Consider the following 22536-nt stretch of genomic DNA (forward strand, 5'->3'; position numbering starts at 1 on the left):
CATAGCTATACGATGATAACTTTACGCAAGAAAGAACCAAGTTAAGAAAAATAAGGGCTTAAATCTAACTATGTTTATTGTCATTGAATCAATTGTCGACCAAAAAATTTGTACTGAAGCGTTCCGAGTCGACGACTGGGAACACGAAGGGCCATGCTGCGGGCCCCAAATAGGGGAAACTCAAGTATTAAAGTTACTGTTTAGGACTGAGGACTATAGAATAAAGGACTGAGTTTACTGTTATAATCGACTTGCTGCACAACTAATAGCGCACTCCTTGATACATTCTACTTGTTTGCGACTGTGCTTGCAACAAAAGGTTAAAATCGTCGCGTGTATGGATCGCCAAGCAATATTGTGTTAGCCGTAAAAAGGTTTCATCACCCAATAGTAATCACATATTGACTTGTACCTCAATAATGTGCGACTTAGCTCAGGCTCCGGCTAATGCAGCCTATTTAAATAAAACGTAGGTGTATTTTAACAACTGCGGATTTTACACCGGAAAATACAGCGTAGCAAAACTTCGAAAGTATTTGCGAGTCGAACAAAATCCACATGCGGCCCGCGTTTGGAGTTCCCAATAGACAAAGTCAACATTGTAGTTTCCACTTAATATTTCATGACGAAAAATTTTGCACCCAGTCCTCGTTGGTTGTTTAGTATTCACTAAAAAGCATAAATGGTCGATACATCTGCAGAAAGATTTTAGTTTCATGTTGTATTTTGCACATTCCTATTAGTAATTTTCTTATCAGTAAGGAGTAGTTTTAACAAGCAAGACTCCTGATATTTTTGCATCCGTGTATTGAACAGATAACCTGCACATCTTAACACTTTCAAAAGGCAAGCATTGCTTTTGCGGACACTGGCGATAAACGAAAACATTTTGGGATTAAGAGTGTTTAAAAAAATGTGTACAACGTGAAGAAAGCTATCCAACATCTCATAAAAGCGAGTGTAAACACGAAAAAACTTGGATACATAGTTTCAAAGTGAAATAAAATGGCATATATATTGTCATTATTGCACATTCAGCACAAGCGTGATTATACAACATATATATCTCCCTTGCATTTATTACAACAAGTCACAGTAATACTATCACAGCCAGCATACGAATGAAGTCGATTTATGGCTCGGTCAAGTTTGTATTCACTAAAATGATGTTTTCTCGTTGGAGAGAATGGAAGTGCTGGTGAACTTTCAACAGGATTTGATGCAGATTGCTTTTGATTTTCACTTAAAAGCTACAAGAAAAATAATTTTTTCAGACATTTATGTGTATTTTTCACTCATTTCTCACAAAAAGCACCTAAACAAGCATATATTAGAGCAAAAATACACAATTTATATTTGCCTGGTTATGGCCTGTGCCTTCCACGACAATTACAAGCAATAAAACTTACGAGAAAGTATACTCAATTATTCACAATACACAGAGAATACCATATTGTCATATATACCACCATATACCATAGTACCCTACATAACCATCTCTGGACACCAGCAGGTTCGGTAAGTTCAACAGCTTCGATTAACTAAGCATTAACAAACATGGTGTACCTGTAAAACGTATTTTTCCGCGGGTGTTGGCTCAGGAATGTAGTCGGAAGTTGAAGATGGTGGTTTGAGATTTGATTGTGAATCCTGGAGGAAATGGGAGGAAAGGGCATTGGTGAGCTTCCTGCATTTCTCAGCTGTTGTACAAGAAGGATCAGCCATGTTTGCACGGTTCTTTTCATTTGAGATTTTCTTTTGAACTTCCACATTAACAGACTTTAAAGTCCTAAAAGGAAATGGTAACATTTTTATCGTTGCAAAAATGTCTAGACGAGATTAGTAAAAATTTTAAAACGTCAACCTTACTCAAATTAATTTGATCCAAGTCCCGTTAAGCAGCGACTGTTACCTGAAAATATGATCGAGGTGCTCACTGCGATCCCAATGTTCGCGAAGTAAGCCTCGTACTCCACTTTCCATTTCGCGAACTTTTCTTTCCTGAAAACATCAAAACAGCCGATTAACCATAACACAACCAAGTGGCTATCTCGCTCTTAAATTGGAATGTTTAACTTAGCAGGCTGGAATGAGCTTTGTTAAGAAGTCTGATAAACATTTATTACAACATTTTCTGCTTCAAATATAAACTTTAGCTACAAATTTTTACTTTTTGGTAAACATTTCGTGAAATTGGACAAAAAATTTGGTATTTTCAGAATAATGGCTATAAACCTGGAGTTTCAGGCCACTTAATACTGAATAATGTGTTTGATAAAAAGAAACATTATTTTTATTATATATACAAAGTTTTTACTTATGATAAAGGTGTTTTTAATAAACAAACTTTGAACACTAATTTTGACACCGCTTGTAAAGCTTGCCAGGAAAACAATGAAAAGTTAAATCCAAAAGTGGCACGAATTATCCATTTTTAGTCCAAAGATTGCAAATCTTTTATATCCGAAAAGATGTCCCTAGACAACATTCCAATAAATTAACATAGAACCGAAAATTCTTTGGAATGGACAATGTTTTTAGTAAATGGAATAGCAACTTGTAACAGATAACACTAAGGAGGCAGGTTTTGAAGAAACAGGTGCAGATTTCAGCATGGATCATTTAACGTACGTGACTTCTTTTCCAAGATGATAAATCCTCACACTGTACACGACTCGCTTGGAATTTGCTCCTCCAGACATCGCAGGAAATTTCCAGTCGCTCCATTTCCTCCTTCTTTGCTTCAAGTAGTTTTTGCAGCTCATCAACCTACATAGACAGAAAACAACAAGACATTTTTATCATTGTTCCGCTATTTTTAAAATAGCTTGACTGTATTATTAGTAGTAGTCACATCAAACTCCCTTAAGACAATCTAAGGTTTAAGATGGAATAAATATGAAATTTTCGAAAGACTACCTCGCGAGATAGCTGGGCCTTCTCGGTAGATAAGCGCTCGTAGTGATAACCAAGATCATCGCCGACGGACGCAACAAGGAGTCGCTTCAACTCTTGGTTGACCTTTGACACAAATAAAATGTAACAATACTATTACCAAACAAAAGGAATTGACTGACTTCGTTGAAAGCGAGGTCACATAGTATACTATTAAATAGAGAGCAGCAATTGAGATAAATAGATCTGAAAATATCTCGTTACTTGGGGTTAATAGGATTAAAAAATAGACAGAGAGTGGTTTAAGGTTAATGCGATAACTTTATAGTTAAACAGAAAATTAAACAGACAAACTGCTTTGAATACAAGAATGTTCTTGTGAAATAGCAAAAACCAAACAAAAAAGCTAAAATCTTTTTTTAGCCAAAAAAATGTTGTTATACTTGAATTTGTATCTGAAGGTGGTCTTTCAATGCTTCTTTTTCTTCAATTAAGCACTGTTCCGATGCATTGAATGTTGACGAGGATACACTTGCATCCAGTGATGAATACTGCTCTAGGGAGAACTGTGTGTGTCTTTTCACTTCCTGCTCCTGTGGAACGGGAGATGTTGTTCGAGATGAAGAAAGGGAGGAGACTTCCATTGATAAAGGCAACATGGTTTTGTCTGAGAGAAAAATACATTGCAACAATTATTTCAAAGTAATTACTGAGAAATTTTTGATGAGAAGATGCTGAATGTAACCCACATATCGGACTTTTTCTTGGTGATAGGGACACTGATTGAATGGAAGAGGAAGTCGATTCCATTCCATCTCCAACTTCTCGTGGTACACTTGGCCAGGATGGGTCTGATATAAATACAAGGATATGAGTGTGGGGGGAGATCCATCTTTATATTAACATCAGTAACAAACTAATATTACCACCAAAATAAATTTAACAAATTCCAGTAAAAACAGGTCAATTCTCGTTTTTTTACAGTAAACTTATTACGCTACTGATCTTGTGCCATTTGATGACGAGATTACTTCAATACGCCTATTTGCGATTTTTCTCCCCATGATAATCTCATTTCTACGATGCAATTAATTCGGGTGCTCTTCTGTTATATGTATGTGTACAGCAAAAATTTATGACATTTTGTCTGTAGTGCCATAATTAGAGGCTGGGCAGCTGTGGAATATTTCTTTCTGAAAGTTTTGTCCGAACACTATACCGGCTTTTAAATATTATGATTGTCCATTTATGTAAGCCAGAAACATGGGTAAACTGGAGCTACAGTTGTGTTTGGGGATAAGTGAGGCTTTAGATAAATTTGGGCAAATTTTAAAGAATGTGTGCATGTGTCTGTGACAGATAAAAAATTAGTTGTCCGGTTTTTTATCAAGTGCCTATCACATTTTTTGATAGCCAATTAAACTATTTCACACATGAAAAATTAAGCACTTTGTGGTTCTACATAACAGAAACAAGGTACATTACAAACAATATAATAATACTTAATTTTAAGCTGCTGTACTTTTACACTCCCACATGAAGGCCTGAATAGGAAGTTAGGAGGTGCCTAAATAGGAGTTATGAGATAAAAGCAAAAAATTTATGTTGTAATGATTCTTCAACACTCATCCTGACATGAGAGTGCAAAAATATAGTAGACTGAATGGCTTAATATTATTGGAAATTTACAAATAAATATTAAATAATTCCACTACCAGTGGCAGTGAGAGCGTGATCTCAAAGCAATCAAACAAGAGAGGCTTAGAATTCTCTTTTAGAACACACTGTATTGTGTGATATCGTTTATATCTTATCTTCAATAGTGGAGAATGCACCAACTATTGGTGAAGTACAAAAAGACAAATACTGACAAGTGGTACACAATTAAAGAACGAGATAAAACAACAAAGCCACAAGGGCTTGAGACTAGCAAAAAGAAGAGAATGGTGTAACTGCGCAAGGATGACAAGCAAAATCGTGAAGCGTTCCATATTTGTCAAACCCTAACCCTATCTTTATCCAACATTAACACAACTTTAACTTAACCTCAATAAAAAAACGAAGAGAATGGTGTTACAAACATGGAAGGTGAGAATAGCCAGTGGGCACCAACCACAAGCAAGGGCAAAGCGGGCTGCCTTACTAGCAACGCTTTTAAACTAACCGTTATAGCCAAACCTTTTAACTTTAGAATACAACTTACCTCGATCTATATGAAGAAGAGATGGTTTAGTTAAAAACGAAGACGACTCCATTTCGTACAATACTGCAATATCAGCCAAAAAAAATGGCTACACAGCCTAATTAGTACAAATTAATACCGTAGTACAGTACAAACAATAATCGGCTATAGCGTTACGGCTTCGGTGTACAAGTTACAAATTGGGTATTCTCATTCCTGCTTTTTTACTTTCGAGTTTTGAAACTTGTAAATCAGGTAAATTGACTTTATAGTTACGTCATACTTGATGATGGCAAGCTTTAAGGGAATTTCCCAACTGAAGCAACAAGGATACGTGCATAGACATCAAAAACGTGCCACGGCAAGACTGTGGTGAAGAAAGATTTATTTATCCTTGAGCTGAGAACAGTCATTGTAATACCCATGCCCAAGGACTTAACAACAATAACGCAACATGTTCGAAATTTCCGCTCAGATACTCAAAGTCTAAGTATTACATCATATCGTTTTTTTAGTGTGGTAAGTAGAAAGTAAGGTGCTAACTATGGATTAGCATGCTGTGGTTGTGACCATGAGACGACAGTAACAACCACGACGATTTCGAAAATTATGGAATAAGGGGAGATTGAAAGGCACCCAACCAAATAACTTGTCGCGTGTCACGTGTCGAATTAAAGCAGCAAGTACAATCTAAGCTACAAGCCTGCAACGAAGCGACATACTAAAAATTTTACTTAAAACATTTATACAAGCATCTGAATTTAGTATTCAAAGTGAAAAATTTGGGAGAAAGTTATTATCAGAAGTTTTTTTCTCAGTGTTTATAGAAACTAAAGTATTTGGGGAGAAGGCTTGCATTCCTTCACGGACTTAAAATTTCGGCTATTGGTTTTTTGCGTCTTCGTTCTATTTCATTCATTGTATTTTCTTGTTTATAACTAACTATCAGTTTTAATCCTTTGGAAAACATACAATAGACGAGCACATTGCGCTGCGGCTTCAACGCTTCAGTGAATATGGAACTTCATTAAGCAAATGCACACAGTTGGCCACTTGCTGTTGCCAGAGAGCAAATTAGATTGCATTCTAGGCTGAAATGAATAAACGCTCGTCACAACGTCCACGTTTGGTGAGCCCGTTTACTTACATTTTCTTCTTTATCAAGATTGTTGCAGCCACCTCCTGCATATTTGACCAGGATCAAAAGCACCGTTGAAAAGTCCTATGTTTGTCTTGTTAAAGCAAACCTGATACGTTTCGATTACAATGCAAAGCAAACAGAGCAAATGGGTTTTGAGATTTACTTTTAACTGCAACTTACCCAAGATATCTTTTGTATGTACAAATGTACCGATGTGATAGAAGTGCGCCAAAACGGCAATTTTTTTGAACTTGAGCGAACAAAAGTGTCTTAACATAGGTGACTTAACACAAACGATCCCCGATTCTACTACTGTAATTAAGTTACCAAATGAAGACGGGCTATAATTAAGTTATTACTTGATTGTTCTCAATGCACGTTGCTCTGTTTCTGTTGCAGTAGCATAACACAACCTTTTAGAAACAAAGCACCGTCGACTCGTGAAAACATTAATCTTGTCTGATAAATGACATTTAGTAAAAAAATTTTACCCTTTTCTGCTATTTACCTGCGTATTACTCAATAATTACTTGACAAAGGAAAAAATGTTACAGACAGTGTTGCATTCGAGTTTTCCGAATGCTTATTCATAAGCATATTGCAATATGCATAAACAATATGTAGTCACTTAATCGTATCGTTATATGACGAATCTTTTATCTGATTTGAGTTCGTAATAATTTTATAGTGGTCAAGCAATCCTACATTTGCAAAATTTTATTGTAATCGTGCTGTTTTGTTGACGGCAATCACAGTCACATCAGTCCCAAATCTAACTGTTTTTCTGCAAAACTCGAGTTTGACCAAACACAGCAGCGCTCATACGGGCTGAAACCTTGTTAGAAATTTTAATGCATATAGGCTATAAACAATTAGACATATGACTTCTTACCACTACGTTTAAATACCTCTGAACTTGTTGAAATATACAAAATCGTTTCAATGAACAATAAAAAGCGTATAAGCGTAAGCTTTGGGTATAGCCTATTATACATAGTCTACAGCAATTTACGCAGCAATGTCTTTTTTATCTCAAACGAAAAATTCTTCAAATAAAAAAACAACTTAAAAGATGTCAAAGATCAATTGCACTAAATGCAAAGTTTTCATCTATATTTAAGTGATAAGTCGGCAGTTAGGAGAGGTCTGTCTCCACCATGCAGGCAGATTCCTTGTTGTCAACGGTGTCACGTGGTTTCTTTGATGTTCGCTTTCGCAACCAAACACTCCAGGATTTGTTGGCAGGTGCAAAGAAAAACCTTTAAAACCAAATTAAGTGATAGAAATTTTCATGTCTGACATTTGCAATGCAGTTTAATTGTATCTCACTAACTAACTATTCTGTAGGCCTATAGACTGTATACGTATACGTCTTTTATAGCCTGCAAGCAACGAAGCACGCTAATGTCACCACAATTACTCAACAAGTAATGCAGACAAATAGCCTTATTTAATTTTATCGTATGACAGGTTAAAAGGAAGTTACTCACATGAAGTAGGCTGACGCAATAGCTGCTCCTGTTAAATCAGATAACCACAGCAACCAGTGACGATTCCAAGCAGCGCCCCCAGTGACAAGGGCGGGACCGAACGCCCGAGAAGGACTTATGCAGGATGCACCAACCCATTTTCTAAAACCAAAATGAACTGTTACTAGGCAACTGCATAACACAGAAAAGTAGCTTAGAACAAGACTTGAGCCAGGTACATCTGTATAATTTACCATAAAAAAATTATATCTCCTTTGCCAGGAATTACAACCTTAGTAATTCCGACGAGTTTTTATTATAAACGTAAAGTATTTACAATATATATGCTATAGGACTTGTCAGAACACAAAAGAAATTTCGCTTGTTAAAATACTGTAAAATTAATTAGCATCATATAACGTCAATTGATTTCAATTATAGACATATTTAAAACTGCGTATGAATAGAATCTAATGTTTCAACTTACGCTGAAAGAATTCCCTGAAATACTGTGAGACCAATAGCAAGAGGACCTGTGGCTTGATCGTACGACTTATCCACTACCATGGCAACCGCAAAAAATACGAGAATTCCGGTCATAGCCGCTTCATTTAAGAAAACACTCATGGAGCTTACGTCATCAGGTACGACAATTACGGAAGGATTTTTTCCCATGATTCCCTAAAACATTTATGGCAAAATAATTTTAGACATGAAAATATTTAATAGCTTGTATTTTCGTCTCCTCGAAGTTTATTCTCGTTTTTAACAGATAAAGCAAACTCTTTGTTAAAGCATTTGAGTCTTATCACAGGCTTAAATCAAACTTAGTCGCCCAAAGTACAATAGAAAGTTACTTAGAGAATGAAGACTGTTTGAAGTATATAACAATAAGTTAAGGTAGAACAAAAAATTTCTTTGTTCCTATATAAAAAGATTGCTTTGTTCTTCCCGCTCTGTAACGCAATGATTTTCAAACTGCAAGACCTTCAGAAATACAATAGATTCCTGTTTTGCTGTATAACAGCATTTTGAAGAACTATCAACAAAGTTCCTTATAACCTTTCTATATAGATTTTAAATTATTTTACTGCATTTTGAAAACTATAACCGGCAATAATAATTCACATTTTGCAGAAACGTATATTAAGGGGGTGTGTAAAACTTCCAAAAGTTCAAAAACAAAGTGAAGAAAGTTTACCTTTGCTAAGAATGCCGCAAACGTAGAAGCCAGGCACTGCATTGCTACGTACGGTATGAACATAATAGGTTTCAGGTCTCCGCTCACAAGAAAACCCATCGATATGGCGGGGTTGAAATGAACGACGCTGTATACAATGAAAGAGTTTGTAACGTAATCTCATCAGCACATATAACAGTAAGCCTGTGTTGAAACTGCTACGTAGACTTTATACCTTATTTTCCAAAACACAACTATTTGCATCCAAACGGATAAACCTGCTTGTAGTGCGGGGACAAACACTCCGAGAAAATACTGATCGTTTGAAGAGCACAGAGATCTTTCTCCGACATCCGTACTGTATTGCAAAGACATTTCACGAAATTTATTTGAATGCATTCTCATAAAATTGTGTACTTGCCTGTTTGTTTCAATTATAGCCGGCCCTGAAGCCATTACACCCCAAAGTGTGTGTATAAACTGGGCGGTAAACTCAGCTAGCAGGGGAACGACGACTTGAGTGTAAATCGAACCTTTTTTAACCATATTTCTGGTCTTGCAATTTGAAATTGTTTAATTTGGAAAGTTTGCTGATATTTCAAATCGAAACCTAAAGTTACTACAACCAGTATAAATTGCTATCAAAGTACTTAAACTTTCTTCAAACGCATAATCATCATACCCTATAATAGGCCTATTACAATTTATTGCAAGATTGCATATCGCCCAGGTAAGAGAGCAGGAATTCGACAACCTTTTCTTTGATCTAGATTCTAGATCTTAAGCCTGTAAAGAAAGGTCGCTCTGATTATCTCGTCATAAGGTTGCTATTTTTTTTTTTAAAGCCTGAGGCGCTAACATTGCAGTTTGCTTGCTAATAAATAAACTTTTAATTCCGCAGAACTTGTTGTTATGTTCAGCAATCAGTACAATGTGCTCACAAGCACTAACTCAAACAATCTGATTGCAAAATATAGTTTCATAAAACCCAGACCCAGGAAGAAATATAACCTAGTAATTTAAAAACAACTTGTGGTTTTAAAGATACGGTTATTCTGCATTAAACGTTTTAATCATGGCACTTGCATCGAGTTCCGTAACCACATAGCCATTTAAATCTCTCTTTACGTTCTTCTATTTGTCTGCCTGCATTCATTCAATATAGGACCTACATTGCTATAACGACTGAGTGTTCTACTGAAGATGTTCAAGTGTCATAGACTAATACAGAATATACGAGTATTGCCACTTGTAGAAATAAACCGCAGACATAAGGGAACGTTTGCTTTATTTCATATTTATCGCAGTTATCGAATTCTGTGAAGTAGTATGCATACGATGTGATAGTGGCTGGGCAGTTTTTCCCCCAGTGCAACTTCGGATAAAATACTTTATTCAGTTACAATGGTAGCTTGTGGATAGATGCTTGTAGTCTTTATATCGGTAATGTTTTATGTTAAAAAATATACAGCTACAGTACTATGAAATAAGCTAATCAACCAATCCTCAAGAAATATGACATACAGGCTAAAACACAAAGAAATAGCAAAAATGTACAAAATGCAAGAATACTAACGTAGAAATTTTCCCAATACGTTAGAGATTAGTACAAAAAAGACTAAAATCTATGGAATAATTTGTATTTCTAATTACGCGGCTGGAAATTTCAATGGTAATTGTAGCTGAACCAAAACTAACAAAACAAATAGGGAACTCCCCTTTTCTTTCAAGCGTCACAATTAATGTTTTATTACGTAGTTGTTTTTGGTTGACTGGTAGTGCAAAAAGTGTGACAAAAGGTATGCCGTGTACATCATGCAGCAAGCATTGCGTGGAAATGTATTTCTTTTTCGGTATTAGTGTCGTCTTTTTGGCCCCGGCGTTAATACTTGATTTTATCGCAGTTACAACTGCAGACTGGTTTGCCTTCAAGACGAAATCGGATTTGTCACTGACTGTACAATGGTCTGGTCTGTATCGTTCCTGTTCCTATCCGGACAATTGCGTCTTTGATCTATGTGAGTATCAGGAACTAGACTATTAACCATTACTATATCATCGTTTATGGCGAATGGAAAGTGTGTTATGCTATATTTATTGTATTGGTTGTTTTTCGCCATTAACTGTACGGAGCGAAAGTTATAGGATGCTAACTGATGCAATTATTGCGCAATAAAATACATGCTCACAAACAATTAACCAGCCGGAAAAAATGGCGAAATCCGAAAGCTTAAAACTTGCAAGATAGCAATAATACAATTATGTTATAAGATGGAAGTTTAGCATGTCCACCAAACCCACAAGATAGTTCCTAAGTGTAACAAAATCTATCTATAATATATCTAGGCCCTTTTATTGACTTGTTTTTGTACAATGACTATGGATTATGCTTAAATGAATTTTATTGACGAAAATGGGCAGGTTTTATTGTAAAAAGCGTGTGATATTTGAGTGACGTTTAGTATCCAAGTTTGCACACACGTTTAAGTTTATTATTGCACTCAAGTTCGAATAAAACCTAGAACCAACACACTTCAGTCAATTTATGGTCACAGTAATGTCATTGTCCTGCATCGTCTTTGATATAAGGATAGTATTTAAAACATCAAATGAATTTTAATCGTAGGAGTTTTTACCACTTTATACCTGGTGGGTTTGTCCCAGATTGAAATCCATATTTGATACCAAGTTTAGCTCTACTGGATGGATATATATTCATTGCCAGTAGTATTAAAGGCCTCATGGTGCTTAAAGTTACTAACTTGTTATGTACAGGCTGTTGATCAGAAAACAATCTTTAGATTTTTTGTTTGCGAAGATATAAAAGGAGATTGAAACATGATCAGTTTGGTTTGCTAACCCACCCGCATTGAAGTGCATTGCGTTTTTCGAATGTAGGATGTGCTCTAGCGGTTTTGCAATTTTTCCTGTTTTGCGGTAATATCATGGTGTTCTTGTGCTAACTGCTCATACTATTTTGCTGCCACATTCTTTGTCCTTTTAACCATCACAGATGAAAGGCAAGCGATACGAATGGGGAACTTGCAGACTGAGAGGTTATAACTTGCGTTCTAAAAGTATGATACTGTCATAAGTCTACTTTTTGCTTGCCACTGTTAAAGACGAACAGGTGTCCTTATTACCTACGAAGTACATAAATGTCTATACAGCAATACCGAACATGTCTAGGGCAACCTCTAAGGTGGTCTAAGCTCCCAAATGGTAAATATTTATTTGATACATACCGCTAATACAAGTTATGATACAAATTATGTGCAATATTTCAATCGTAAATTGGTGTATATGCTAGTCAACTTTCTGTATCTGTATAGAAACTGTTTTCTTCGAGTGCCTATACAACCCTTTGTCTAAAAGACTGATTGTGAGTCAAACAAAATCTTCAAAGTCAAGAAAAACTCAATGTAAACTTTTTCCCAACAGACGAGCCATGTTTAAATGTGACCACAAAATGCCATATAGTGATCAAGTTTACAAACGTTACATGTTAATGCAGTATTTCATCAGTGCAGTCAACCCAATCTCAGCAAGGCTACAACAAAAAGTAAAAACACCAAATAAAAATGCATCCATCCAATACACATCTGGATAAGTTTGACGACTGGATTTAGACTCATATGAGGAGAAATTATCATTCTCCATTTAAATCATGTAATTTTTCTTCATCCATAAACAAGATTTAGATCCATACCGCACCAAAAGTCATGACATTCAAAACTATGCTTTTCTCCGTAAATTAAGCTGAAATATCCAATCTGGTTAATCATATCCCTGAACTAAGAGATTAAGTATTGATTAAATGCTTGCAAACAAACGCAAAACTTCATTTTTGGTAATTCAATTGTAAGTTTATGTTCATAATTTTACAGACATGATTCCAAGTTTTTATACATCTTGGTTGTAGCTTTACAAGATTCATTGCCACATTTTATTTACACGCGAAACAAGTGGATTTTTTTTAGATTTTATCATGCTAGTGGAAATTTTCTTGCAAAAAATTTTAAATCCCTGTACAGAAATTGAAGTGACTATTTCACTGTATGTGGATCACACAGCCTATTGTTAAAGATAGACAGTTAGGTTAGGAGAATGGGTATGAAAAAAGTTGATCTTAGCTATTTAAGGTTTTCCTGGAATTTGATGTAGATTAGAAGGTAGATATAGGTTACTATGTTATAACATCTAAATTAGGTTAACAAGAAACTATGAAAAATAGCTTCGAACGCCCAATTTTTTCCGGTGAAATAGTGGCAGCTGATAGAAAGGCAAGTATTTCTAAAATCTGTATATCGGTATATGGTATATAGATTGCAATGCAATATATGTGCTTACCATCATTTACATTATCGGTATATTTTTAAGGGCAACGGCCATTGGTTGGACAAATCAATTTCTTTTTTATGGTGTCTTCAATTGTCATCATCTTCATTGCTTTGACGCTTCTCATTGCTGCCGAACACCAAGCAAGAAAAGATCTGTTTATTACGTCAGCGTGTTTTGCTATATTTGGAGGTACGAAACCACTAGTTTGTAAGGAATTCATGATTCTCCACAGAAATATCCGTTGCAATACTGCTTAAGTTTTTAAAACTTATTAAAATAATATATCAAGGCTGGCCAAACCATGGCTTGTGAGTCACATGACTTTCACAAAATAGTTTTGAAAATAATGCTTGGTTAGGTAATTAAATGAAAAAGCAAATCGCTTAGTTCGCTTTCATTGTGACGTGGATGAAGGCCCTTGTTATAGATAATCACAGACAACATTCACAAATTGATAAATATAGCAACACCTACTATATATCATGTATGTATCTGCTACAGCTGTATAGATTGCTTTAACTGCCAATAGCTTGGAAGGTGACTACCCATACCCCAACCCTGGCAAACAGAACAGTACCAGGTTGATGGTAGCCTATGTTTTCCAAAGGATACTGTAACTTCATGGATGCAAATGATTCGCTACCGGATTCTTTATGTTTGAAACAATCATAATTTATTCAATTACAATGTTTCATGTTGCTAATTTCTTCTCATAACGCATGGAAGACATTAAATACAATGGGTACTAAGCATTAGATGGAAGGTTAGCGTGCCAAACCAAACTATGTGAATATCGATTATTCTTGCTCAGAAGTTTTGTGTCTATATTTCCGGCTATCCCTTGTATAGCAATACATTTAGCATGCTTTAAGAATTTTAAACCAACGTTTTGTTGATTTCTTGAAGGTGCTGTTATAATTGCATCAATGATAATGTACACAATAGCCGTAGAGCGTGAATTGCGCGGGATTCGTTACACCGCTTTAGGTTCTTACGGGTCGTCATATATCATAGCATGGGTTGCCGCCCTCTTGTGTGTGCTTGCTGGGATTTGTGCATTGCTGAGAATGTGGAGACTAAACAAAGGTATCCATTGACTGTTATTAACGTTTTATTTTGCATGTAAATATGTTATTGTTAGTTAGTGAGCTGCTTTTTATATTGTGCACCTGTTTACAGTTTACAAAAGTTATCATGTTTCAAATTTAAGTTTTCGATGACTCGGTTTAAAAAATTCAAAACATACTTAAGTAGCAAAACTTTTAGGCGTTGCCCCGTGCACACAAGCACCTGACGATAAAAATGAAAAGAAAAACTCGAATGAAGAAAACGAGGCAGAAGCTTTTGTCTAAAACTCTAAGCGCATGTCCAAGCAGAAGATGAAATGCCGTAATATATATCTGTAACCTTTAGTATTATCGGTTATTTTCATTTCGGCTTGTCTAAATTCATGTGGAATGTGACATGTCAATGGTGTCAGGATTTATTTTTGTGCTAATGAAAACCATTTCATATAACCAGTGACTATCTCTCAGTAGTTAAGGCAAGTGTACTTATTTCTGTGTATTTTCTATTCAAAACATTTGATGGTCTTGCCCAAATTTGTATATCGTAAAAAGTAAAAGCTATGTATGGTTGTGCACATTGCAGTACATATGCCAGTGATACCTCTTCACTTTCAATCAAACAATTTCTGTATTGAAGTTTAACTTTTAACGCTATTATGATAAGGTGATTTTACCTAATAGTGTTCTTTCATGGCAGCGTGTATTGAACAGTTTCTATGATTTTGATCGCAAGTTAGTCTTATTTTATATTGCAAAATATTTCTTCGATTCATTAGGCTATTCTTCACAAACAAATGTTCAAAACAAACAGTTTGATTAAATCAATTACTTTAATTGTGAAAAATTTTGTTTTGCAAAGTTTATTTTTCTGTTTTCTTATTGGAATTTTTCTGTGTTTGAAATTATTGCTTTTATAATTTTTACTGCGCTGTAGTTTGAGAGTTTCAGCTTTAACTTAACATAGACCTGTAACCTTATAAATTGCATCTATTTCTTATTTTATATGAAAGATTGGAGATTTTGTGTCTAGTTTTACATCCCATTTGTGAATACCTATACTTTTCCAATAAATGCAGTTACAGCATTGTTCAGTTTTTGTAACTCAGGTATTATAAAAGAAATTGACACATTGCATGTTTTAGAACCAGTTAGCCAGATTAGAGGAGTATCCACACCAAGATCTACATAAATCCTGATATGAAATCCAAACCAAAGGTTTAATACTGCTCTCATGCATGAAGGTAGTGTTGTTGCTTAATTTTTTCCTCTTTGGAAAAAATATTTATATTTCATCAACCTTGAAACGAACTTCAAACTTTTACTGATCAACTTTTATTATTGGAAAAATTTTCACAAACTTTTATTTCTTTATTTGTAACTTGAAACTTTTATTGACAATCGAAGCGTCACCTGTATTAAAAGATACTATTATATGTAATGCAGAAGACGGAACAAGTGCTATTTGGAATAGTGATACCACAGTCGGGCAACAACCACGGTTATGACAAAACACGCAAGAATTTTGCTCATCGTAATTGATAAATTTATCTATTGGGACTGTACTAGCTGTTTATTATAGGGAGATGAAATATTCTTAGCAGTTTGTGATTTGGGGGCTCAAGTTATACTTGAAATATATCTGTATAACGAAAGTGAGGTTGTATAAGAATAAAAAACGCATTGATGCAACAGGGTTAAAATAATCATCGAAAATAATTGGCAGGCAAATATAAGTCTTTACATAAATTGAGATACCTATTAGTGTATGTATCATTGTATCTATAGACATGGCTGGCTACTATGCTTAGCATACCATATGCATAAAATATTTCCACAAAAAATCATACTGGCTATGGGTATAAAAAACATGCAATTTCTTTGTGAGGGGCAAAAATACTGTCTCTGTGCTCATAGACATAATAAATTTCAAACCCGTTTTCCAAAATGAGGTTTATTTACAAATCACAGTAAAGCTGAATACTGAGCATAGAATTGTATAAAAAATATGAGCAGTGCTTATTCTGTTTCCGTGACAACAGGACCACCGATGTTAGGCTTGTTTGGGTTGTGGTCCACCAACCAGTCCGCTAACCATATCTAACGAAATATAGAAATAAGTGATATCTTGTTACTGTGGTATGACAGTGCCCAGTTAGGCAACAATTTAACTATCTGCTAAGAAAAACTTTGAATAAATTTTGCAAAAAGTCTTTGTGAACATAAATTCAGTAACAAGATTTTTATGTATAGAAATTAGCACTTACAACAGGGTCACCAGGCTTCGTTTTACAAAGTTCTGTCAAGCCTTGGAGCAGTGTTGGGTTGACTTCTTTCGAGAGGTAAATCTTCACAGCTTGTTCTGTGGCGATCGGCTCAACAATACCTAAATTAAGATTAAAATAAATGAAAGACTTGCAATGGATTAACAAAATCATAACAACTTACTTGCGAAAATAATTTGTTTTTTTGGAAACAGAACCTATCTTAACAGAAAATATTGCATTTGTATTAACCAAATATTTTATTGTATACATACTTTATGATTATGATAGTACAGATAGCATAAATTGTGAATTATTAAAGACAAATTATCTACGTTGTGATGACCATTGTATTAACTCACTGTCATGAAACATGAATCGTATTTCTCGTTCTGCTGAAAGAAAACTTTCGCTGCCGTGGACGGCATTCCGAGTTTGATCCTTACCATATGTATCACGTAAACATCCTGGATGCGTTTCCCTGGCCTGATATAAACATGCAAAAATGTTATTAAATTTAATATATTTAAGTCATCAACAAGTTATAAATTATTAAATACAATTATAGATAAGTAAAGGTATAGATTGAAAGTTTTTGTAAAAGGTTCCCTGTTTTGTATGTACTTGTCTAGTTTCACCTGACATGTTCTAGAACAGTGGTTCCTGAAGTGGGGGCCAGCGCCTCCCTGGGGGCGTTTGCGACCATGAAAGGGGCTCTGGTCACAAACTGGGCGATTGGGGGAGCTGAGAGCAAATCGGGGCAGTTACAAGAGCAGAATGACGAAGTGACTTTTAGACATTTTTTACTTCCAAAATAACATGAAGCAGAAACATGGCGGCTGTAGGAGCTTTGTGACTGATAAAGTGGTAATTCTTGTTGTCTTGTCAACAACGCCGTTTCAAAGAGTGATTCAATTTTGAACAGCGAATATTCAGTGAGACTGATGTTTAAGACGAAACAAAGCTCTGTAAACGTTCGATTTATTTACTTATTGATATAGTTAAAAGAAAAGCGATTACGCAGTTCGAAAGAGGAATATCTTGTTGTGTCAGAAAGATTTTAGTTGTCGAAATTGACCCATTGTACGTCGAGTAATGGTAAAAATTTCAGGCTAATTTTAGTGCTTGTTTTGGAAGAGTGCACATGCTTTTTTTTAGAATATTAAATTTCCTATCATACAGTTACATTTCAATCTATCTTCTTCTTTCATTCTTTTTACATCGTTTGCCTGGTATAAGACTTACTGTTAGTTCTGGAAGTTAAATAAATGTTGCTAAAATAACCATATGGGGATTTTTTGTGTGTTTAACATACTTTACAAGAACCCACTCATCTTTGCTCTCAGGTCCGATGCAGGAATTATACTTACTGTTAGTTGTGTAAGTTAAATAAATTGCTGCCAAAATAACCATCTTTAGAGATCATATATCCCAGCACTCACCCAAGTGATAGTAAATAACTGCATGTACATGACATTATAATTTGCAATTTATACTGGCAGTAAACATGCAAAGTTTTCCTGATATATATAATTAATTTGAATATTCAGATTTCCAATATATAACATAACTCCTATAAACACTTACATTTGTTGTAAATAACTTTTTGGGAAGTGTTACAAACAACAACTTATTTACAACAACGAGCCAGCTATCAGAAAGTTTTATTTTTCTGAATAATGTTTATATATATCGCACCTTAAATGGATTTGTTGGTCCTATGAGTTCTCTCCATGCCTTGATTGCCTTTTCTTTGGCAAGTACAAAGACACCAATTGGAGCACTGCTCATGTAAGCCACGAGGCTTGGAAAAAACATCTTGCCGTAATGCTCAACGTAGAAGTCACTTGCTTGCTCTGGTGATAGGTGAACTTTTCGCTTCTAAATAAAGTTTTGAAACACAATGTAAAATGTACTACTGCAGTATCAGTTACACAATTTTGGAAAAATACGTACACATTTTCAAATAACAATAAAATGTAAAAATACTTCGGAGAAAAAGCAATAGTTACATAAATCCTAAGATATTTGGATTAAAATAACAGGGCAGAACAAAAATTTTCACCTGAATGACAGTAAATCCATTTCTCAAAATAATGTCTTCAATTTCGTTGGCTTTGTCCATTGCGTCTGGCTTGATGATGGCCAATGTTCGTTCAACATAAATCTGTGGTGGTGGCATTCTTGAAGCCATGTTCTCAGGTTTATAGTCTTCGTCTCCTATACTAGAACTTCCACCACTTACACTGAAAAATGCATTGCTTTTATAAATATATTAATAGTTTGGTTATAGTATGGGTATTTGGGCATTCTTTCATAACACTGTCATGCATTCGAGTGGGTTGCTTTGAAATTGCTCCCATGCAAAACTTACAGCAATAGTTATTTGCGAAACCTTTTATTTTGGTCACAAATAATAATCAACCTTATAAATATATATCCTAATATCTAAAACTAAACCAGTTAAAATGTGCTGACATAAAACAAATTGTGCTCAAGGATGTGGGTTACACTGCACTTTGAGGCTCACAACTAATCTGTCTTTTAAATCAAAGTAGAGGGAGAAGCATAAACTCCTACAAGAAGCCAGGTATCAATAGCAAGAATATTTGTGTATGATACTATATTTTCGAAAAGCCAGTATCCAAACAACAACTTTCCATATTTTATAAAAAGCTGGAAAATATTCCAATTGAACACACAAGACTTGTCAACATGGAAATCAAACTTTTTCGAGCAAACAATGAGTTAAGACATCCAGTTCGGTGGTCGGACGATTCAACCCACGGACGATTCAACCCCGGACAATTCAACCCACGGACGATTCAACCCAGGACGATTCAACCCCGGACGATTCAACCCACGGACGATTCAACCCGCAGACGATTCAACCCGCGGACGATTCAACCCACGGACGATTCAACCCACGGACGATTCAACCCACGGACGATTCAACCCACGGACGATTCAACCCACGGACCTTTCAACCCACGGACGATTCAACCCAGGACGATTCAACCCCGGACTATTCAACCCACGGACGATTCAACTCACGGACGATTCAACCCGTTTATAAAAACGTCTACGCAGTCAATGTGTCAATTTGGTCAATCAATATGGTCAATTTTTTTTAACCTGCTCAGAATGCTATCACAAAACAAATTTCAGTCTTGTGCGACGTGTAGTACAGAAGTTATTAGGCTAATATAAAGTCAATTGTTTCGTTAGGTCAAGATACGGCCAATTGTGTCTTTTACGTCAAAATCTATTAAACTTGTAATTTTGTAATATTATTCTTCCGTTTTTCTCTTTTCTTGTACCGCAAACAATTCCAGTGCCCCAAATTAGAGGCCTACTTAGAACAAAAGCCACCAAGAGAGGGAAGGCCTTTCAGCGCGTCTGGTGACCTCATGGGTTGAATCGTCCGGGGTTGAATCGTCCGTGGGTTGAATCGTCCGCGGGTTGAATAGTCCGGGGTTGAATCGTCCTGGGTTGAATCGTCCGTGGGTTGAAAGGTCCGTGGGTTGAATCGTCCGTGGGTTGAATCGTCCGTGGGTTGAATCGTCCGTGGGTTGAATCGTCCGCGGGTTGAATCGTCCGCGGGTTGAATCGTCCGCGGGTTGAATCGTCCGTGGGTTGAATCGTCCGGGGTTGAATCGTCCTGGGTTGAATCGTCCGTGGGTTGAATCGTCCGGGGTTGAATCGTCCGTGGGTTGAATCGACCTGGAACCATCCAGTTCAGTCCAATCTGGGTTATCGGATTTATTTAATACTGTAAATTAATAGCTAAAGCTTTGAAAGTTTATTGCATTCTAGTGCATTTGTCATGCTTCCTTTTATGGACTCCAGTAAATCAGCTTTAGCATTAATAGAAAATTGAGTGCACAGAAGTTAACTGTCTAAGTCATTGAGTGCAAAACGCACCTTAATTGCACCACAAACCTCAATTTTTTGTTTATTTATTACAAATTGGCGTGAACACAAAAATATTTCATGGTGTATGTTCATAAACCTTGTGCATGCAGCTGCCGCACTTACTACTATGGCAATAGGGTCCGCAGTCTGGTGCTGCAGGGCTGACTGAGGTTGTGGGCTGGTAGGCCTACATTGTTTACAGCAAACTCACCAGATTAAGCTAGTAGCCTATGCAAGAGATCATGCACAATGGGAAAAATCCAATAGATGGACAACCTGCTTCATGGGTGAGGCAAATTAGGCCAATGGCAGTGGCTATTTGTGACACAAATAGGCAGTGGCAATGACTGAATACCAACTACAAAACAAATTTCAAAGTGCTTATGAAACGTTAAACTCTTTAAAATGTGGTCTCCGAAAACTTTGCACGATCCCATTTCGAAACGAGCATAAACCTACAAAATCATAACACATTTTTTGTTATCTTCTAAAAATTAGGCTAGCGAGCGTCGGGCTTAGGCCACGAGACGATTTTTACCAATTTGAGATATGAGACGTTATTTGGTCAAATCAAGACAGTGGTTTTTACTGTGCTTATCTTTTTCGACTTTTTTTGCCCGAATAAGCCTATTTCGTATTTTTTCTATTCGACTTTATTAAACTGGCCTTTTCTGCCAACCAAAAAGGTTTCAGAACGTGTGTAGGCCAAGTCCTGCAAGGCAAAGGTTTATGATCAGAAACTGTGGTTGCTATGACATGAACATTGCCACCAGTGGCAGTAGAGCAGCAATATAATACTGTATCAAGAAAACGAAATTGTAGACTTTGTGAAAAAGGTTGTGTAAGGTAACATGCACCACTTCAACAATAATAATAAAATTCGCATACAAGATATATACTTTTACCTGCTAAGGCCACTGGATGGTCTATTTTCATCTTGAAACTCTGACTGCAAAATTTCGTCATCTTCAATATCCATAATCGCAAAATAAAAAACTTATGGAGGAAACTTACAACGTTACCCGTTAATAATATTCTGCAAAAAGATTAAAAGAAGCAACATAAAATTATCTTATGATGAGAGTATAAAATATACAGCTTTTTATATAACTAAATAATCTCGAATCTTGTACGTAGTTAGCTTTCCACTTTCCAAAGGGTTTCCAACCATGCAAAGATCGAGTATTATTCATGAAAAATAGCGTTTGAAATAGCACAGCGCGGAAAAACGTTGTTTTGACGTATTTAAAAATTGGATTTTCTGAAACGTTTTTCTTCTACGACCCAATTTTAGAAAAGAAATTTCTATGCGACTCCTTGATAAAAAGCCTACATGTTAATGATAAATCAATAAACGTCCCATCACAAAACTCAAGTGGTATTTTTGTCTATGGCGAAATCATACGAATGTACACAACCTACAAACTTAACCGTGCAGCAATAAAAGAACCCTGTAATGGAAACAGTAAAGCGAATAAAAAATTAACAAAAATGTATTCAATTTGTAAAAGTTGAATTTGTTTCACCACTACAAAATTACATTGTGCGACCGCAAACTTGGTCGCGATCCATAGTTTGAGAAGCCCTGCTTTAAAGGAAGTCAATAGGTATAAGTCAATTTAATGTTTTCATTTAAAATTATAGTTACGATAATTTGTATTTGATGGGTTTGCTAATTTTGTATTATTTATAGAACCATGTCTTCAACATCTTGCATGTTTAACCTCTCGGGCCAGTAGGCCTATCATTTTTCTTACCCGTTGAATACGCAACTATATTTGGTTCATTATGCTATAACCTTGGTTAATAGCACACGGTGTTGAAATTGTTGAATGTTGAAAATTAAAAATAAATTTACAATACAAACTTTCTACACTGAAAGAGCAGAATGAAGATCCGATTTCAACTTTTTTTCATTTTAGCAAAACAAGCAACTACCAACAGCTGTAGGTCTACACAAGTCTTAGTTTTGCACCCTACAATTTCGAGTTGTCTATCTGAACTTATTAAATTACGTGAGTACAGTTATTGGTACGTAGTAGTTAACGAATAGGCTTACTTAAATAAGTACTTACATGAAACTAA

General features: G+C 35.7%; 4 protein-coding genes across 4 annotated transcripts; 1 reads left to right on the forward strand and 3 right to left on the reverse strand.

Annotated features, from left to right (window-relative positions):
* Positions 1 to 790: 790 nt before the first annotated feature.
* Positions 791 to 5344, reverse strand: LOC143471175 (golgin-45-like). Its single transcript, XM_076969561.1, has 8 exons — positions 5099 to 5344; positions 3645 to 3746; positions 3339 to 3562; positions 2920 to 3021; positions 2632 to 2769; positions 1913 to 2001; positions 1567 to 1789; positions 791 to 1250 (listed from the first exon to the last, which is right to left on the reverse strand). Exons 1-8 carry the CDS (start codon positions 5148 to 5150, stop codon positions 1050 to 1052), a joined length of 1131 nt encoding a protein of 376 aa, XP_076825676.1. The 5' UTR covers positions 5151 to 5344; the 3' UTR covers positions 791 to 1049.
* Positions 5345 to 7052: 1708 nt separating this feature from the next.
* Positions 7053 to 9666, reverse strand: LOC143470481 (aquaporin-like). The gene is made up of 6 exons (XM_076968646.1): positions 9289 to 9666; positions 9103 to 9225; positions 8889 to 9015; positions 8175 to 8368; positions 7709 to 7849; positions 7053 to 7477 (listed from the first exon to the last, which is right to left on the reverse strand). Exons 1-6 carry the CDS (start codon positions 9411 to 9413, stop codon positions 7354 to 7356), a joined length of 834 nt encoding a protein of 277 aa, XP_076824761.1. The 5' UTR covers positions 9414 to 9666; the 3' UTR covers positions 7053 to 7353.
* Positions 9667 to 10624: 958 nt separating this feature from the next.
* On the forward strand, positions 10625 to 15381 carry LOC143471088 (uncharacterized). The gene is made up of 4 exons (XM_076969436.1): positions 10625 to 10885; positions 13248 to 13397; positions 14115 to 14294; positions 14475 to 15381. The coding sequence occupies exons 1-4, from the start codon at positions 10669 to 10671 to the stop codon at positions 14558 to 14560; spliced, it is 633 nt and encodes a 210-aa protein (XP_076825551.1). The 5' UTR covers positions 10625 to 10668; the 3' UTR covers positions 14561 to 15381.
* An 829-nt stretch (positions 15382 to 16210) lies between these two features.
* On the reverse strand, positions 16211 to 21489 carry LOC143470514 (nucleoside diphosphate kinase homolog 5-like). The gene is made up of 6 exons (XM_076968689.1): positions 21357 to 21489; positions 18602 to 18782; positions 18235 to 18417; positions 16899 to 17022; positions 16540 to 16658; positions 16211 to 16372 (listed from the first exon to the last, which is right to left on the reverse strand). The coding sequence occupies exons 1-6, from the start codon at positions 21428 to 21430 to the stop codon at positions 16292 to 16294; spliced, it is 762 nt and encodes a 253-aa protein (XP_076824804.1). The 5' UTR covers positions 21431 to 21489; the 3' UTR covers positions 16211 to 16291.
* Between the last annotated feature and the right edge of the window lie 1047 nt (positions 21490 to 22536).

This window comes from Clavelina lepadiformis, chromosome 9 (genome assembly GCF_947623445.1).
Source record: "Clavelina lepadiformis chromosome 9, kaClaLepa1.1, whole genome shotgun sequence".
Lineage (NCBI taxonomy): Eukaryota > Metazoa > Chordata > Ascidiacea > Aplousobranchia > Clavelinidae > Clavelina > Clavelina lepadiformis.

Excerpts from the sequence above, each read along its gene's own strand:
- LOC143470481 (XM_076968646.1), bottom strand. The coding sequence starts at position 9,413 with ATGGTTAAAAAAGGTTCGATTTACACTCAAGTCGTCGTTCCCCTGCTA. Across the intron at positions 9,226-9,288 it reads GCTATAATTGAAACAAACAG|TACGGATGTCGGAGAAAGAT; the intron begins GCAAGTACACAA and ends TTTGCAATACAG. Across the intron at positions 7,850-8,174 it reads TTTCAGGGAATTCTTTCAGC|AAAATGGGTTGGTGCATCCT; the intron begins GTAAGTTGAAAC and ends TTTTGGTTTTAG.
- LOC143471175 (XM_076969561.1), bottom strand. The coding sequence starts at position 5,150 with ATGGAGTCGTCTTCGTTTTTAACTAAACCATCTCTTCTTCATATAGAT. Across the intron at positions 3,747-5,098 it reads TCTTCTTCATATAGATCGAG|ACCCATCCTGGCCAAGTGTA; the intron begins GTAAGTTGTATT and ends TATTTATATCAG. Across the intron at positions 1,251-1,566 it reads CGGAAAAATACGTTTTACAG|CTTTTAAGTGAAAATCAAAA; the intron begins GTACACCATGTT and ends TTTTTCTTGTAG.
- LOC143470514 (XM_076968689.1), bottom strand. The coding sequence starts at position 21,430 with ATGGATATTGAAGATGACGAAATTTTGCAGTCAGAGTTTCAAGATGAA. Across the intron at positions 18,783-21,356 it reads CCATCCAGTGGCCTTAGCAG|TGTAAGTGGTGGAAGTTCTA; the intron begins GTAAAAGTATAT and ends TGCATTTTTCAG. Across the intron at positions 17,023-18,234 it reads GACCAACAAATCCATTTAAG|GCCAGGGAAACGCATCCAGG; the intron begins GTGCGATATATA and ends TGTTTATATCAG.
- LOC143471088 (XM_076969436.1), top strand. The coding sequence starts at position 10,669 with ATGCCGTGTACATCATGCAGCAAGCATTGCGTGGAAATGTATTTCTTT. Across the intron at positions 13,398-14,114 it reads GTGTTTTGCTATATTTGGAG|GTGCTGTTATAATTGCATCA; the intron begins GTACGAAACCAC and ends GATTTCTTGAAG. Across the intron at positions 14,295-14,474 it reads AATGTGGAGACTAAACAAAG|GCGTTGCCCCGTGCACACAA; the intron begins GTATCCATTGAC and ends CAAAACTTTTAG.